This window comes from Danio rerio, chromosome 12 (genome assembly GCF_049306965.1).
Source record: "Danio rerio strain Tuebingen ecotype United States chromosome 12, GRCz12tu, whole genome shotgun sequence".
Classification (NCBI taxonomy): Eukaryota; Metazoa; Chordata; class Actinopteri; order Cypriniformes; family Danionidae; genus Danio; species Danio rerio.
Genome location: NC_133187.1, coordinates 3007501 through 3026311, shown reverse-complemented (window position 1 = coordinate 3026311; position 18811 = coordinate 3007501). Strand labels below are relative to the sequence as shown.

At 38.0% G+C, this 18811-nt stretch overlaps 2 protein-coding genes, 1 long non-coding RNA gene and 1 pseudogene across 4 annotated transcripts in view; 2 read left to right on the top strand and 2 right to left on the bottom strand.

Moving 5' to 3' along the window:
* Positions 1 to 18811, bottom strand: part of frmpd2 (FERM and PDZ domain containing 2) — a 423788-nt gene that overhangs the window by 324992 nt on the left and 79985 nt on the right. The window lies entirely within an intron of this gene.
* The window catches only part of LOC103911892 (uncharacterized), a 117582-nt gene that overhangs the window by 28183 nt on the left and 70588 nt on the right, over positions 1 to 18811 (top strand). The window lies entirely within an intron of this gene.
* On the bottom strand, positions 3199 to 12427 carry LOC141376826 (uncharacterized). The gene is made up of 3 exons (XM_073918588.1): positions 11937 to 12427; positions 8729 to 11591; positions 3199 to 3252 (listed from the first exon to the last, which is right to left on the bottom strand). The coding sequence occupies exons 2-3, from the start codon at positions 9764 to 9766 to the stop codon at positions 3199 to 3201; spliced, it is 1092 nt and encodes a 363-aa protein (XP_073774689.1). The 5' UTR covers positions 9767 to 11591; positions 11937 to 12427.
* On the top strand, positions 15061 to 15912 carry LOC141376825 (uncharacterized; annotated as a pseudogene).

Genomic DNA, 18811 nt, shown 5'->3' with positions numbered 1-18811 from the left:
AACTGAATGTATATATGAAAATCTTTATAATATGTGTATTTAAACATTCATTTTCCTTTAGCTTAGTTAGTTTATTCCACAGCGGAATGAACCGCCAACTCATTTATTCAGTTTTCCCATTTTCTTAGTCTCTTTATTAATCTGAGATTGCCACAGCGGAATGAACCGCCAACTATTCCAGCATGTTTTACACAGCTGATACCCTTCCAGCTGCAACCCAGCACTGGGAAACACCCATACATCCTCATTCACATACACACACACACTACGGCCAATTTAGCTTATTCAATTCCCCTATAGCGCATGTGTTTGGACTGTAGAGGAAACCCACAACAACACAGTGAGAACATGCAAACTCCACACAGAAATGCCAACTGACCCTGCATGGGCTCAAACCAGCGACCTTCTTGCATTGAGGTGACAGTACAAACCACTGAGCCACCGTGTCGCCATATTTAAACATTATACAGCCATAATTATCCTCCTTGAAGACGCAAAAAAAAGAAACTCAGCTGAAAGGCTGAATATTTTGGTTTACCTGACATATTAATATGCCATTCATTAACTTTTAACGATTGTTTAAGTTCTGTATGTGAAACAATGTGTCGGGCATTTACAGTAGAGTAATCTATAGCCGCTAAATGAAGGCAAACCGATCAATCTTCCCAGTGTTTTGGTCTGGAAATGACAAATATGTCTGCCGCCCTACAGTAAACCTCAACAAACCCTTTGCAACCTCTCTGGACTCAAAGCATTCTCTCATTCTCCTGTTTTTTTTTTCTGAGTGCTCATCTAAACTAAAAGACAGTGTCAGAAATGTTGATTTTGGACCCTCACCAGCTTTCTTTTTCTCCTATCGCTGGCTCCAGCTAAATGACCATTCTGACTGATTCGGTCACGGATGTCCGCGGGCCATGAAAACCTCTGTTAACTCCTCCATCTGTGCCAACATTCATCAATGTTTGGCTTCACCTCATCAGAGACTTGCTTTTTGTCAGCTCTAGAAATATCCGGCCTGTCTGTCATATTTGCTTATATCGTGGGACTGTTGAATGCTTGACTCTGATTGGCTGAGGAACGTTCTGAGGCGTGTGGTTATTTCCAGATAAACGCACAGCTAAAGTAGTTCCGGCAAGTTTTGAGTGTATTATAGCTCAATATCACCACACTGAATGATTTGAGTTATTTCACGGCTAGAAAAGTCAGAATCTCATCAAACCACAACAGAGGGGGTTAACGTTTTATTAACGTGAATTTTTGTAAATTACACAGTCTTTAACTGTAATATGAACTGTGTTTTACTGTAGCTAAGTTTTGCTGTATGTTACTTTAAAGTTGCATTGTGAAAATTACTGTATATTTTACAGCAAAGATATACAATAAAGTTCTGTAGATGCATATACAGCAAGATAAATTGTGCTCTAAATGTAAATACAGTATTTTTGCTGTAATTGATTTACAGTAAATTACTGATGAACTGCTGTCAGTAAGTTACTGTATATTTACAGTATTTAACTGTAATATAAACTGTATATTACTGTAGGACAGTTATGCAGTATGTTACTGTATTTAAGAGTTGCATTGTAAAAATTACTGTATATTTTACAGCAAAGATTTACAATACTGTAAATACATATACAGCAAGATAAATGCTGCTGTAAATGTAATTACAGTATTTTACAGTTAGTTACTGGTGAGCTGCTGCCAGTAAGTTACTGTAGATTTTACAGGAAACTGTTACCAGTGTGTTGACGATTTATTGTAAATGACAGTATTTAGCTGTAATATGAACTGCATTTTACTGTAGTAAAGTTTTGCAATATGTTACTGTATTTTAAAGTTGCATTGTAAAATGTAAAAAGGACTGTATAATTACAGTAAAGATATACATACAACTGTGTATTTTGTACAAGATAAGTTGTGCTGTAAATTTAATTACAGTATTTTTGTGGTTATTGATTTACAGTAAATTACTGACAAACTGCTGCCAGTAAGTTACTGTAGATTTTACAGCAAACTGTTAACAGTGTTTTAATGACTTATTGTAAATTACACAGTAATTAGCTGTAATATAAACTTTATTTTACTGTAGGACAGTTATGCAGTTTGTTACTGTATTTTAATTTAGTTGCATTGTGAAAATTACTGTATATTTTACACTATAGATATACATACAATCCTGTGAATACACATACAGTAAGATAAATGTTGCTTTAAATGTAATTACAGTATCTTTGCTGTAATTGAGTTACAGTAAGTTACAGGTGAACTGTTGTTGGTAAGTTACTGTAGATTTTACAGGAAACTGTTTATAGTGTAGTTTGAATTAGTTTTGTTTTGATGTTATGTTTGACCATGTCGGCTCTGAAATAATTCAGCGTAGTGATGTAGAACTGTAATGCAAAAACCTGCCGGAACTACTTTAGCTTTTATCTGAAAGTTATCACAGACTTTAGAATGCTTATCAGCCAATCAGAATCAAGCATTTCATTAGCAACCCTTAATATAAACGCATACAATGTTCAAAGTAACTCCAACAGAACTATTATGTACTTTTAATGTGTCGTGCACATCAGCCAAAAGTACATTTATACATCCTTTAAGCCAAAAATGATTAGAATGTAAAGATATTTTGTAAATGTGCTACTGTAAATATATTAAAACTCAATTTTTGATTAGTAATATGCATTTCTAAGCACTTTAAAGGCGATTTTCTCAATTTTCTTGAATCCTCAGAAGATCAAATGATCGTATCTCTGCTAAATATTGTCGTGTCATAACAAATACATTAATGGAAAGCCTATTTATTCGGTTTCCAAGTGATTTATTCATCTCAATTTCAAAAGGGGACACTTTTTTGACTGGTTTTGTAGTCTAAGATCACAATTCAAAACCTTTATCGACAATGGACAGATTCCATGGATGTTAAACATTCTTCATGCAAACCAAAGGCGCAGATTAAGATGTTTTACTTTCAAGAGTCTCATGGCTCCAAGAAGCAATTTTTTTAAATAGAAATGATGTTTAACAGAGCAAGAAATTTTTCATAGTATTTCTGATAATAGTTTTTCTTTTGGAGAAATTTTATTTCGGCTTGAATAAAAGCTTATTTTTTTTATTTTAAGGTCAATATTATTAGATTCATTCATTCATTCGTTTTCTTCTGCTGTTCCGGGGCCAGATCACGGGCCAGCAGTCTCAGCAGAGAACCCCTTTATCGACAATGGACAGATTCCACAGATGTCGAACATTCTTCATGCAAACCAAAGATGCAGATTAAGATGTTTTACTTTTAAGAGTCTCGTGGCTCCAAGAAGCGATTTTCGACCGTAATCTACCATATCCGGAGATATAAAACAGTTCATCAATCACTATGAACAGACATTTGGACTCCTAATAAGCAACTCCTGCACCAAAACCACTGGAACGTCAACCACAAGGACGGACAACCAAAACTGCTGTCGTTTTGTGAGTGACAACCCTTCACCAGAGCACAAGAATCCGCCGCAATTATCTATAGCATTCATCTTCAGAAATCATCCTCAAAACCAGAAAGCAGTTCAATGCAGCAAAGGTTATAATTTATTGCAATTTTGCTGTCAGAGTAACAGTTTATTCACCAGGAGTTGGATGAAAAGCAGGTTTACGGTGTCAGAGGACATGCTGGATCATAGTCTGAAGTTATGAAGCTTGGCATGATCTATACGTTACAGACGGCGGTTTAACTTTGCGAAGAAGCAATACCAACAACAATCCTTCAAGATAACAGTCGAAAGGCTTAAAACAAAAAAGTTTGATAGACGAATAAATCAAACCGTGTGCAAATTAAATTCATCTACTACACTGAGAGAATGTGAAATGTGCTGGATCATTTTTAGGATGGGGGTTTTAATAAAAAAAGGTAGAAATTTATGAGACCGATTTTGGAGTAGCTACAGTGTAAAGAAATGCTGGGTTGTTGTAACTCAATGTTGGGTCAAATACGGACAAATGTCATTTAAGTTTAGCTGAAAAAATGTACCCAACATTGCATTAGTTTATTCATTCATTCATTTTCTTTTCAGCTTAGTCCCTTTATTAATCTGCGGTCGCCACAGCGGAATGAATCGCCAACTTATCCAGCATATGTTTTACACGGTGGATCAGTGGGAAAGCATTGGTTTGTATTTGACTTAAATTTGGTTACAACATTTCATTTCTTAAGCTGCGTCCCAAATCACATACTTATGCACTATTCTACGCCATTTTGTTGTGTAAATAGTGTAAGTAGTGCGTTCACACTGAAAACTCTAAAAATAATAAGTGCACTTTAATTACCCGGATGATGCACTCATTCAGCCGCTAAAATGAAGTGTGTAATGATGGACACTTCACACACTCAACGACCGCAGGTTTGCTTACGTAGCGGAAGGGGTGGAGCTATCGGGCGCACATGTTGAATAACTTTATTTATTTTGGATGGTGAAAGCGAAATTCTCCAACGAGAGTGATTATAGCGCCTCCCGATGGTGAATGCGGTTATACTCACGGCAGGTATTATTTGATAATTCGGTCGTTTATTTCACTGATTTGGCAACCATTAAACGTCATCAGGGAAACGGTTTGAATTTCCGTTTAGTAAAAAAACATTAGTGTGCCATTTGGGACGCCACTACATACATATACTATCCAGTTGAGTGTGTAAGTGCATAAGTACATAGTGCATGAGTGCATAGTGTGCCATTTGGGACGCAGCTTTAGTGTATCTAATGAGTTTTGGACACTTTCCTGATGTACTATTATTATTATTATTATTATTATTATTATTATATTATTAGTTGTTTATTTCTTTTTGAAATATTTCCCAAAAAATTATGTTTAACAGATTCAGGAATTTTTCACAGTATTTCCTATAATACTTTTTCTCCTGAAGAAAGTCTTATTTGTTTTATTTCGGCTAGAATAAAAGCCAATTCAAAAAAATGTAAAAACCATTTTAAGGTTAATATTATTAGATCCATTGATTGATTCATTTATTTTCTTCTACTTATCCGGGGCTGGGGCAGCAGTCTCAGGAGAGAACCCCAGACACTTCCTCTAGCTCCTCCGGTGGGATCCCAGTAATGGGTTGCAGCTTTGAGGGCATCCGTTGTGTAAAACATGCTGGATAAGTTGGCGATTCCCAGATTAATAAAGGGAGAGAGAAAAGAAAATGAATGACATGATTGCTTATATAAAAGGGTTGCTTTTGTTCCAGTCACATACATTAAATGTTTAAATATCTCTTAAATAGGTACTGCTTATATAATTTTACCATCTGTACAGCAATATAAGTAGTGAATGTGTGTGTCCGTGGATGGGGCTGTGTCGGTGTGGTGATGTGGGCTGGTGTGGCTACAATGCCAGGGCTGATTTCTAGTCCCCGTCCGCCCCTGGCCCTCTTAAGCAATATTTGTTTTCGATTGTCCACAGAACAAACCACTGCTATACAATGACTTGCCTAATTACCCAAACCTAACCTCGTTAAGTCTTTAAATGTCACTTTAAGCTGAATAGTAGTATCTTGAAGAATATCTAGTCAGATATTCTGTGCTGTCATCATGGCAAAGATAAAATAAATCAGTTATTAGAGAGGAGTTATTAAAACTATTATGATTAGAAATGTGTTGATAAACTCTTGTTTCTGTTAAACAGTAATTGAGGAAAACAATATACAGGAGGGCTAATAATTCTCACTTCAACTGTATGTGGACGGTGAAAGTCCAAATGTGCGAATGTAAAACCTCGATTGTTTGACTGCGGGGGAGTTTGACCGGTCCATCGGCCGCTGTTTTTTTCTCCTTGCTGCTATCAATCAATTCAAGGGCTCCTGAACAGGAAGACCATTTTCCCGTCATCAGTCCCTCAGCGAGAGCATTACTGTATACTCCGCATGAACGTAGCGCCGCCCTGCTCTCTGCACCTCGCTGCATCTGCACGCTTCATCCTCCATAAATCACACTCACTCACTGCCCCGGCTGGATTCCCCAAAACTGTGAAAGGATTTGTGTTTTTGTTAGCGTAGCGTGGCGCATGAGCAGTATAAATTCACAGGTCAGATGACACCGTTTTGCTAATGTGAAAAAGATGCTGATTTTTTTAGTAGATAATAAATACACTCACCGGCCACTTTATTAGGTACACCTTACTGGAACCGGGTTGGACCCACTTTTGCCTTCAGAACTGCCTTAATCCTTTGTGGCATGCACTCAACAAGATACTGGATATATTCCTCAGAGATTTTGCTCCATATTGACATGATAGCATCACGCAGTTGCTGCAGATTTGTCGGCTGCACATCCATGATGCCAATCTGCCGTTTTGCCACATCCCAAAGGTGCTCTATTGGATTGAGATCTGGTGACTGTGGAGGCCGTTTGAGGACAGTGAACTCATTGTCATGTTCAAGAAACCAGTCTGAATTCATTCTTTGAGAAGATGATGGAGATGATCAGATGATCAGAAGATGGGTACACTGTGCTCATAAAGGGATGGAGATGGTCAGCAGCAATACTCAGGTAGGCTGTGGTGTTGACATGATGCTCAGTTAGTACTAATGGACCCAAAGTGTGCCAAGAAAATCTCCCCCACACCATTACACCACCACCAGCAGCCTGAACCATTTCTCCAAGGCAGGATGATCCATGCTTTCATGTTGTTGACGCCAAATTCTGCCCCGACCATCCGAATGTGGCAGCAGAAATGGAGACTCATCAGAGCAGCAACATTTCTCCAATCTTCTATTGTTCAGTTTTGGTGAGCCTGTGTGAATTGTATCCTCAGTTTCCTGTTCTTAGCTGACAGGAGCGGCACCCGGTGTGCTCTTCTGCTGCTGTAGGCCATCCGCCTCAAGGTTAAAAGTGTTGTGTGTTCAGAGATGCTCTTCTGCAGATCTCGGTTGTAACGAGTGCTTATTTGAGTTACTGTTGCCTTCCCAGGTAAAAAAAAAAGGCACTAAAATACACTTATTTAAGTATACTTAGTACACTTTTCAGTAATGTACTAAAAGTGCTCTATTTTTGTGCTTTAATTTTGTACTTCATGTACTAAGAGATAGTATTAGGTATATGTTAAGATAAACTTAATACCATCTAAGTGTACTCAACTGTGCTATTTTGAGACACCCTGAAATTGAACTAAAATGTGCTTTTAACATACTATATCTGTATTACTAATAGATTTTTTTATATGTTAACTTATTTTAAACTTAGGATTAGTATGTAAACAGTTTATTAAAAATCAACTAATGTTTAAAGCATTTAAAGCACACTTTTGAAAAACACACTAATACAACTCTTGAATGTTTTTTTCTGCAGTGTACTTTATTGTAGTACACTAAAAATTTATTTAAGTATTAGTGGTATTTAGTATGCTTTTGTCAAGTGTACTAAAGTCCTACTGAAGTATAAACATACTTTTAATTAGTATATTTATAGTGTAAAACCATCAAGCTTTTATTTAACATAAAAAAATTACAATTTACTAAAAATGTATTTGCTGGGATTTAAGTGTATTTTAGTTGCATTTGATTATATATATTTTTCACCTGGGTTTCTATCAGCTGGAACCAGTCTGGCCATTCTCCTCTGACCTCTGGCCTCAACAAGGCATTTGCGCCCACAGAACTGCTGGATATTTCCTCTATTTTAGAGCATTCTCTGTAAAGCCTAGAGATGGTTGTGCGTGAAAATCCCAGTAGATCAGCAGTTTCTGAAATACTCAGACCAGCCCGTCTGGCAGCAACAATGCCTAAATGCATTGTGTTGCTGCCATGTAATTGGCTGATTAGAAATGTCCGTTAACGAGCAGTTGGACAGGTGTACCTTATAAAGTGGCCGGTGAGTGTATTTGTCTCAAATATTAGCATTTTGATTTTGTATAAGCGTCAAATAAGCCTACAGTATGTTCACTGCTATTTCATGGCAATTATAACTGAGAAATGAAGCTTAAATTAAGAAATATGAGACTCGTTTTCTCATGAAACATTGAGGAAAAGCAAGTCTTGAATTATGAAGTATCGATCTCTCTTTTCTCAGAGCGCCACAATTACTTCAATATCTTGCTTTACAGGATTATTTCTCCATTATTTTTCAGTGTGGTTGCGCTGTGAGCTGATTTCAGTGAGTTATAGTCTGACCCCTGGATGAACCCTCAGCATCGGACCATTGAAGAATATGAGCGCACAGCGGCGACTGCTGCATTTGTCATTAAGCTGAAAGGAGCCTCAGATTCAGTGCTGTTTCACTTCATGTTCCTGCTCCCTGGTGTCAGGAATTCAGTCGAGGTCTCGGGATAAAATCACACTTCTCGGTAGCTGATCTCTTCATTAAATAGAGACTGTAGAGTATCAGGAAGGGATTTCCACAGCTGAACTAATCTCACTGTCAATACACCCAGACACGCTTCATGGAAGACTCAGCCTCACCTTCTTCCAATGGCTTGAACACACTCCTTTATTTTGCATTTAAGGAAAAAGACAGACAGATGGATGAAAAGATGGATGAATGGATAGATCGAGAGATGGATAGATAGAAGGATTAATAGACGGATGGATGGATAGACCGACAGACAGATGGTTATATCAATGAATGGATTGATAGATCGAAGGATGGAAGAATGGATAGATGGATGGGTGGATGGATGGATGAATAGACGGATGAATAGATGGATAGATGAAAGGTTGGATGAATAGATAGATGGATAGATAGACCGACTGATGGATAGATGGAAGGGTGAATAGATGGATGGGTGGATAAATAGACAGATGGATGGATGGATGGATGGACCGACAGACAAATGGTTTGATCAATGGATGGATAGATAGACCGAGAGATGGATAGATGGAATGATGAATAGATAAATGAGTGGATAGACCGGCAGATGGATAGGTGAAAGGATGAATAGATGGATGGGTGGATGGATGAATAGACAACAGTATGAATGGATGGATAGACAGACAGATGGATAGATGGATAAATAGATGGATGAATATACAGATGGCTGGATGAATAAATGAATGGATGGATAGACCAACAGAAGGATGGATTGATGGATTGATGAATAGACAAACAGATCCAAAGATGGAGAGAAGGTGGGTGAATGGATGGATGGATGGATGGATGGATGGATGGGTGAATGGATGGATGGGTGGATGGATGAATAGACAGACAGGTGGATGAATAGAGGGATGGACAGACAGATGGATAGACAAATGGATGGATGGATAGACAGATGGATGGATGGAGAGACAGATGGATGGATAGACAGATGGAGGGATGAATAAATGGACAGATGGATGGATGGATGAATATACAGTTGGCTGGATGAACAGACGACTGAATGGATGAATAGACCAACAGAATGATGGATGGACAGGTGGAGGGTGGGTTAATGAATGGATAGACAGACAGACGGATGAATGAATGGATAGATGGATGAATAGATGAATGGGTGGATGGATGAATAAACAGATGGATGAATGAATGGATGGATAGACTGACAGATGGATGAATGGATGAATAGACGGATGGATGGATGGATGAATGGATGGATAGCCCGACAGATGGATGAATGGATGAATAGATGGATGGATGAATGAATGGATGGATGGATGGATGAATATACAGATTGCTGGATGGATAGATGGATGGATAGACCAACAGAATGATGGATGGAAGAACAGATAAATTGATGGATGGATGAACAGACAGACAAACATAGAAAGATGGACCAATGGTGGGTGGGACATGGAAGTTTATGAATGGAAGGATGAATAGATGGAAGGATGGATAGACAGATAAATAAAAAGACAAAGATAGAAAGATGGACAGAGGGTGCATGGGTGAATACAAAGGATAGATAGATAGATAGATAGATAGATAGATAGATAGATAGATAGATAGATAGATAGATAGATAGATAGATAGATAGATAGATAGATAGATAGAAAATAGATCTCTCTCTCTCTCTATCCTGAGGCAGTCTGGTGACTGTGAGTGAGTGCAGGGAAAGCACAGCTCCTCCAGCATGTGTTGATCTGATCAGCCGTTCGGGCAGAGATGATGTGGACTGCTGCTCTGTGAAATACAGGATGAATAGAAACGCAGCAGTTCATGTGTTTGATTATCGTTATTCTCCAGATTCCCCAGACTTCAGGCTCGGGTTCCCAAAGACCGAGTCAGTCATTTATTTGTCTGGGGATGGATAACATTCCACTTCTTCATTTCCATATGGATGTCGCTTTTCTTTTCCACGCTCATTCCTTCCTGATAAACATCTAATACTCAAACATGTCTTTGAGGACGTTTCCTTCCCTCCACATCTCTCTACAGTGGCCGTGTGGGTTATGTGTGTCCTGCTTCAGTCAGAGAAATGATTGTTTAAAGAAACACTCCAGTTTTTGGGGGGTATATAGGCTCATTTTACAATTCCCCAAGAGTTAAACATTTGAGTTTTACCACTTTTAGCTTAGCTTAGCATAGATCATTCAATCAGATTAGACCAGGGGTGCTCAATCCTGTTCCTGGAGATCTACCTTCCTGTACAGTTTAGCTCCTACCCTGATCAAACCCACCTGAACCAATTCATTAGAACCTGAAATCCACTTAATAATTACAGACAGGTGTGTTTGATAAGGGTTGCAACTGAAATCTGCAGAAAGGTAGATCTCCAGGAACAGGATTGGCCACCCCTGGATTAGACAATTAGCATCTCACTCAAAAATGCCCAACTTTTAATTTTATGTTGGTCTTAGTACAAAATCGAACTACAAAAGAGTCCAGCTTTAAATAGGAAATTACTCTTTGGTCATTTTTGAGCGTGATGCTAATGGTCTAATCCGATTCAATGATCTATGCTAAGCTAAGCTAAAAGTGATCAGCTGAATGGAACCCAAAAAGAGTAAAACTCATCTGTTTAACTGTAAAATGAGCCTATTTCCAAAAAAAAAAAAAAAAAGTGCAGTGTTCCTTTAAACAGCTCATGCTAGAGCGACAGTGTTTGTGCTGCGTCCATCAGTCAAGCGCTGACCGACTGAGGCCCGTCCAGTAAGTCGTCCATCTCCTGAGCCCGAGCACAGACGGCTTTATTTCATCATGAGATTTTTATGTGCAGACAAAAACCAGAAGGAAACCGGAGCGCTGCAATTTTTTTCCTCTTCTTCTTCTTTTGGTATTCAAACAAAAGGCTTCTGTTGTTACTAAATCAATGTTAATTTGTGACTTGGCAAATGCTCGGCCAGAGGAAGCTTGTGGTTGAAGGATATTTCTTTCACATACCTATATCTTGTGTCTTTTTTTGTAGCCCAAATTCTATACTTACACTCGACGTGACCTCGCAGATATGAGTGGAAACTAAAAAAGACGTGTTATGAGGTAAATTTTTAGATCTTGTTTCAAAGAAAACAATGAAGTAGAGCTACACCTTAGTACAGACATCATAACATCCGACTGATCCTGAGGAACTAAGATTACATGAATCCCGCTGCCAAAGTAGGACAGACAACACTGAAACACCAGAACACGGTTACAGAAATAATAATACCCTGCTGAAAAAACCAGCTTAAACAAGCCTAGGCTGGTTGGCTGGTTTTAGCTGGTCGACCAGGCTGGTTTTAGAGGGGTTTTGGCCATTTCCAGGCTGGTTTTCAGCCATTTCCAGCCTGGTCTTACCTGGTCAGGCTGGGAGATGACCAGCTTAAACCAGCTTGACCAGCCTAGCCAGGCTGGAAGCCCAGCCAAAACCAGCTATGTCCAGCTTAAACCAAGCTGGTCAAGCTGGTTTTAGCTGGATTTAGCTGGTCATTTTCCAGCCTGACCAGCTAAGACCAGGCTGGAAATGGCTGGAAACCAGCCTGGAAATGGTCAAAACCCCTCTAAAACCAGCCTGGTTGACCAGCTAAAACCAGCCAACCAGCCTAGACTGGTATAAGCTGGATTTTTCAGCAGGGTATTAAAATAATAATAAATAAACACAGTGTGTTTCCAGGATTTACACCACATGGGCAACTTTTGGTGTAGTGGAGATTTGCCCAGTTTATCAAAGTGGGATGTGTGGACCAGATGAGGGCCTGCCCTGAAGGATTGTATCTTAACCCTGAGTTAGTCTATTTTCCTTAGTTAGACCAAAATGTAAAGTTAAATTAAACTCTAAGCTAGTTTATGTAAAAAATAACAGACATATGAACACTGCACACATTTTCTGCAATATTCAACATTCATTTAGGATCTGTGGTTTTAAACGGTTAAGCCAGCAGGTGGAGACAAGTCGCATTCTTATAGCGAGTCAATGGATGATTCAAACAATGATTCACATGAGCCCTAAAACGCCTCTAATAACCCTGCTTGAAGCGAATTGCTGTTCTCCATCGACTTCATCGAGAGTTTTTGTCGTCGACGGAGTAATAGATGAAGTAAATGTAAGTTATTTAATGTCTTTGTTTACTGAATTGTTACTTTTAGCCGTAGTATTTCAGCGAAGCTAATGCTAACTGCTATGTTTTGAACTAACGTTAGTGATTCAGCAAACGTGTGTGAAATTTGAACTACGATGTTTACATGGATAAGTTAAATCGTGACTTATTTTTGACAGTTTTTGTAAAAAAATAAAAAAATAAATAAAAAATCTATTAATTTTTTCAATGGGATAAAAATGAAAAGTATTTGAATGGTTTATATCTTCATATAAAAATATTGATATAACGTTATAACAATAAACACATTAAATCTTTCTGATTCTAAAACATAAAATTATTTTATAAGCAAAAATGATCTAAATTGCAGCCTACTTTTTTCCAAATGTGTTAATTGAAATGGACACATTTCTTAAATCTCTCTTTTATTTATTTAGTTTTTAACCCTTTTAAATACCTTTGATGCATATCCTATATGCTACTTTGTGTCTATGTTTTTTTTTTTTTTGTTAATTATTATTGATTTGTTAAGCTGTAAAATGTATAAAACCTCAGATTCAGTACTATGTCAGTAAACAGTGAAACTACATTCACACTGCAGCCAAATGTGGCCCGAATCTGATTTTTTTGCCCACATGTGACTCGGGTAATGATAGTGTGAACAGCCCAAACCGCATAAAATCTGATCTTATCAGGTCAGATCTGTGCCACTTTCATATGTAGTCTTAAATCAGACACAGATGTGATGTTCTCCAATGCGACCGCAAGTTGAATGGTTATGTCGGATTTCATGTGATTTTACACAATCTTTGAGTGACATGCGTCATCATTCTGTGGTGCAAACATCATACAATGGCACACAAGGTGATTACCACAAAAAAAGTTGGTTGTTCATTTTGAAAAAGATTTTTACCACCCAGCTATTCAGAGTCCAGACAGCCTATAACAAGGGGCTCTATTTTGACGGTCCATGCGCAAAGCGCAAAACGCAGGGCACAAATGCTTTCAGGGCGTGTCAGGACGCGTTTTTGCTCATTTAAGGATGGGAAATCTGCCTTGTGCCGCGTCGCATGGTCTAAAAGGGTTGAGTTTATTTTCTTCATGAGTTATAGGTGTGTTTTGAGAATAAACCAATTAGAATCTCATCTCCCATTCCCTTTAAGAGCCAGCTGCATCGCGCCAAGAGCGCATTCGCTATTTACAGGACGCAAAGTAAGTCTAAGTGGAAAAAATTTAGCATTTCACAAGCAAACAGTTAACAGGTAACAGTTTTTTAAACAGAAAACTGTTGAACAGAGCATCTACTGCGTGAGAATGAGAGATAATGGATCACTTTCACTTTCGCTCTTGGATAGGGAAACCTTTACGCACAGACATCAATTAGTCTATAAATAAATACTTTAGTTTGTTAAGCGCAAATATTAGTTTCAAAACTATTTCTAAATTCAGTTCTAATTTCCAGCAAACGAATAAATGAACAATAATAACAAAATGTGCTCAAAAACCTGAGTTATATCCTAAAACACATGCTGTGCCCCATATGGTCTAAAACCTGACAGGTGGGCAAATCTAAGCTTGTTTTTAATAAAACAAATATAAATATGGATATAATAAATAATATTGTAATAATAATAACATTATACAGAAGCAAATTGTTATGAATGAACTGAAAAAGCCTCCCGAGATGAAGAAGACATAAAAGCAGTGATTTTTCATATTTATGTAGGCTAGAAATTAATGTTTTATAATATTTTAATCCTTTATATTTATATCCTATATCTATACTTATTATATCCTATATATATCCTTAATATTAAATTTTTTTCATATGTAAAGATATTTGCCTATTGCTCTCTTGTGTGTATTAAGCAGTGTGTAAGCGAGGTGCAACTCTGCGCCGGAGTTTAGACCGGGTTAGTTTTAGTCTAATAAAAAATCTATTATAGTTTCTCAAAATAGCAACGCACCAGCGGTCCGCCTCAGAACGCCTTCCTTTTTAGACCAGAACGCCTATGGGTGCACATATGAGCGTTTATGCATTTGCTATTTAAACAGCGTAGCGCAACGCCTCAAAACGACTCTTGCGCCAAGCTAAAACTACCAAAAGACTATTGCGCCACGCCCTATGCCACACTGCGCCGGGTGTATGATAGGGCCCAAGCTGTCTGTATAAACACACACACACATAGACACACAGCAACAAGCATGTGACACAGACAGCATCACGCTCCAGTTACCGAATGCTCCCGTGCTTTATTTGGAAATTTAATGCAGACCTGTACTCTAAGGTAAAATCAGATATTCCAGACATAATCTTTAATGACTTATATTAAAAAAGTTGACTGAGGCTTGTGATATAAGAATTAGAGCTGAGCATTTATTAAATGCATAGGCCTATTTTAGGAGGAGCTGTAGATTTGAGGTATCCATCCATACTGCTGTCTATTCATCCATCCACCCATCCATCTATTCATCCTTCCACCTATCCATCTGTCCGTCTATCCACTCATTCATCTATTCATCATTCCATCTATCCATCTCTCGCTCTATCTATCCATCCATTGATCAAACCATTTGTCTGTCGGTCCATCCATCCATCCATCCATCCATCCGTCCATCCATCCATCCATCCATTTATCCATCCATCCATTTATCCATCCATCCGTCTATTCATCCACCCATTCATCTATTCACCCTTCCATCTATCCATCAGTCGGTCTATCTATCAATCTATCTATTCATCCAACCGTTCATCTGTCGGTCTATCCATCTATCCATCCACCCATCCATCTATTCATCCTTCCACCTATCCATCTGTCCGTCTATCCACTCATTCATCTATTCATCATTCCATCTATCCATCTCTCGCTCTATCTATCCATCCATTGATCAAACCATTTGTCTGTCGGTCCATCCATCCATCCATCCATCCATCCATCCGTCCATCCATCCATCCATCCATCCATTTATCCATCCATCCATTTATCCATCCATCCGTCTATTCATCCACCCATTCATCTATTCACCCTTCCATCTATCCATCAGTCGGTCTATCTATCAATCTATCTATTCATCCAACCGTTCATCTGTCGGTCTATCCATCTATCCATCCACCCATCCATCTATTCATCCTTCCACCTATCCATCTGTCCGTCTATCCACTCATTCATCTATTCATCATTCCATCTATCCATCTCTCGCTCTATCTATCCATCCATTGATCAAACCATTTGTCTGTCGGTCCATCCATCCATCCATCCATCCATCCGTCCATCCATCCATCCATCCATCCATTTATCCATCCATCCATTTATCCATCCATCCGTCTATTCATCCACCCATTCATCTATTCACCCTTCCATCTATCCATCAGTCGGTCTATCTATCAATCTATCTATTCATCCAACCGTTCATCTGTCGGTCTATCCATCTATCCATCCGTCTATTCATCCATCCATCCACCTATCCACATTTTTTATTTGATGGAAGAAAAAAAACATTTTGTACAAACAGCCTATGCCGATCCCTAAATAGGATTCAATCAATGTTTTCATTTTGTAATCAAAATTTTTCTAAATGACTCGAATAAGTCAAAGTGGTTAAGATGTGAAAAAGCTGGCCTACTTTGACTATATTCCTTTAGTCTGAGAGTCAAAGCAGAGCTGCAGGTTTGAGAGACTTCCAGGAGCACTGTGAACCTGTTTTCAGTTTGATGTGATTGTTCATAATCTGCATATGTTTTCAAAAACGATATTTCCACCGGACCTGCGTTCAATCACAGAGAAGAGAGTCCTCGACCCCAAAAGCTCTTTCGTTTCTGCGCTTTGACACAAAATGATAGAGGCACAGTTCACTTTCCCAGTGATCGCGATGCCTTTTGGAGTCAGGACATTGGCATTTCTTGCGCTCGGCTGTCTCACATCTGTCTCTGTCTTCATCCAAGTGATTTACTGCGGCTCCATGTTGACATCTGCAGATCCCATACAAATGAATCAACCGTTTCATCACAGAAACAAAGAAAAAATCGACTCACCGAAATGCGATTCTTCAAAGCTCCACGGTGCTGTAAATGAATGACTTCACCTATAGTTGATGGATGGAGGGAGTTGTGTTATACAGTATTGTGAGCAGTAGGAGAAATAGTTATGCACATCTGGCGAAGCTTTTCAATCGCTCCGCAACAATTACTGGCGGTAAATAATGGTGCGAGTTTTTTTATGACGTGTCTCAGGGCTGATATCCATGCTTAAGACATAAAACAGCTCCTTAGAAGAGAAATTCAGATGATGGGAAAGCTTTGCAATCAAATCTGCTAATTGCAGCCACCAAAATCCATAACCGTCACGTGATTTGGAGATTTTTTTTCTTTGCAATGGAGTTTTATGAGTTGGCAGTATACTTGAACAAATGTTTCTCTGTTTGCGGTAAACGTCAAGCACACAGGCTCTACTCTGGCATTGTAAAACTGAAATAATGAAATGCATTTTGGCTACAGAGGTATTTCTTTTTGTGGCCGACTAATGAGGTTAAGGTCGCAGCAGCGTTGGATGGGAATTGAAGGTTTTCATTGAGATTTACTACGACACAACATCTTGCGGTTGTCAGTGTAACATTACTTGCTGTGGTGTTGCATGTGGTTTTGTGAGGAAACTGTTAAACGAGTTGCTGCATGTGTCAATCTACACCTGACTGGATAAGGCATTTGAGTGGTTTTACCACATTTCTGGATCTCCATGAGAAGCTGTGGTATTTTAGGGATGCACCGATACCATTTTTTGGAACCGATCCGATACCAAAATTCTGAGTATCGATCGATACAGATCCGATCCCGATACTGTGTAGTTTTTTTTTTTTTTTTTAAGTTTTTTTGTTTTTTGACCTAATACAGTTTCTATAGTTCTGGTGCTCAAATAATAAATCTTCTTTAGTAAAGATAACCGACCTATAAGCTAGAGCTGCACGATTCTGGCTAAAATGAGAATTGCAATTTTTTATTTATTTATGTATTTTTTGCCTAAAATAAAGATCACAATTTTCTCACGATTCGGTATATGTAAAATAAAGGTATGGTAAAAACAAGCATATGGCACAACATCGATAATAATATTATGTGTAGGTCTACTGGTTTCATTAAATAATTCTATTCTGCTTATAATAATTATGATGTGGAATTATTATGATTAAGATATATTAGGGGTGTCACGATTTCGATCGAAATTTATGCTCAATTTCGATTATCGAATCAAAAAATAGAATCGTCAATGCTGCCACGCTCCCATGTCACGTCAGCTTGGCTAACCAAGCGGGAAAAAAAACGACTTGTTGAAGTGCTTGTTAAACTGCAGAAGCAGAACATATATATATAAACATATATATATATATATTATATATATAAAGAACATATATATATAAAATGACACTTGTAAAAATAATTAAATGCCTTAAAGTTAACTTTAGTTAAATCAAATAAAAAAAATTTCTAGTCATCTCAACTTACATTAGTCAGTCTAAGTTACTAAAAATATTACGTTAAACCTTGTATAACTAAAAAAAATTGTTGTGACGTTATTAACTTATTAAAATAAGTTAAAGTTACATAACTTTATTTGTTTATAATTTTATTTGTTTATAATTTTTTAGGCATCTATTTGACCCGTAAATATATATTTTAAACACACAATTGATTGCTTTGCTAGTCCTGGGGTCCCTGTACCATGAAGCTGGATTAGCTGGCAGTTAAGTTTTTAGTTTAGTTTGCACCAATCTTGAGTTATAGGTAACATGAAGGCAGCTCCACTTCAATCACTCAACCTTCATGGTACCCAAATCCCAGAATTGGTGCAAATTAAAATAAACTAAAACTTAATTGGCTCGCCAACTAATCTGGCTTCATGTTACAGACCCCTAGCCAATAAATAATGCTACAGTACCAATGCAGAATGGCTGAAGTGCCTCAAAATGTAAATTTGCCTCATTTATTATATGAACCTTCTCATAATTAGACGAATCCCTCCAGAACTGAGTTTGAAAGTGGATGTGTTTGCTTCGAGCAAAGTTTTAATAACTCTGAAGCACCGTATGGAGCACGTCTGTCATCATCCTTCTCCTCTGTTATACTTAAATGATATGTTCCCTAAATTTGACCCTCTTGATAATACAGCAAAAAATCGATTTGCTGGTGAACTGACGTCATCCCGAGGACCTGAAAGCGAGCAGTAGGAGTTTGACCGCTGATTCTGCCATATTGCATACAGTTTTATCCGTGGATGGGAAAAGCATGTGCTTTCTCTGACGTCAGCGAGAGGAAGGTGTATTGAAGTTCAGTCCTCCATAATTTGCAATTTTTCTGTCCAACATATCAAGTGATTTTAAACAGAACAATAA

Bases quoted from the DNA above. Each gene is read 5' to 3' on its own strand.
- LOC141376826 (XM_073918588.1), bottom strand. From the start codon at position 9,766: ATGTCCCACCCACCATTGGTCCATCTTTCTATGTTTGTCTGTCTGTTC. The intron at 3,253-8,728 runs GTCTATCTATCC...GTTTGCATGAAG, and splicing joins TTCCATCTATCCATCAGTCG to AATGTTCGACATCTGTGGAA.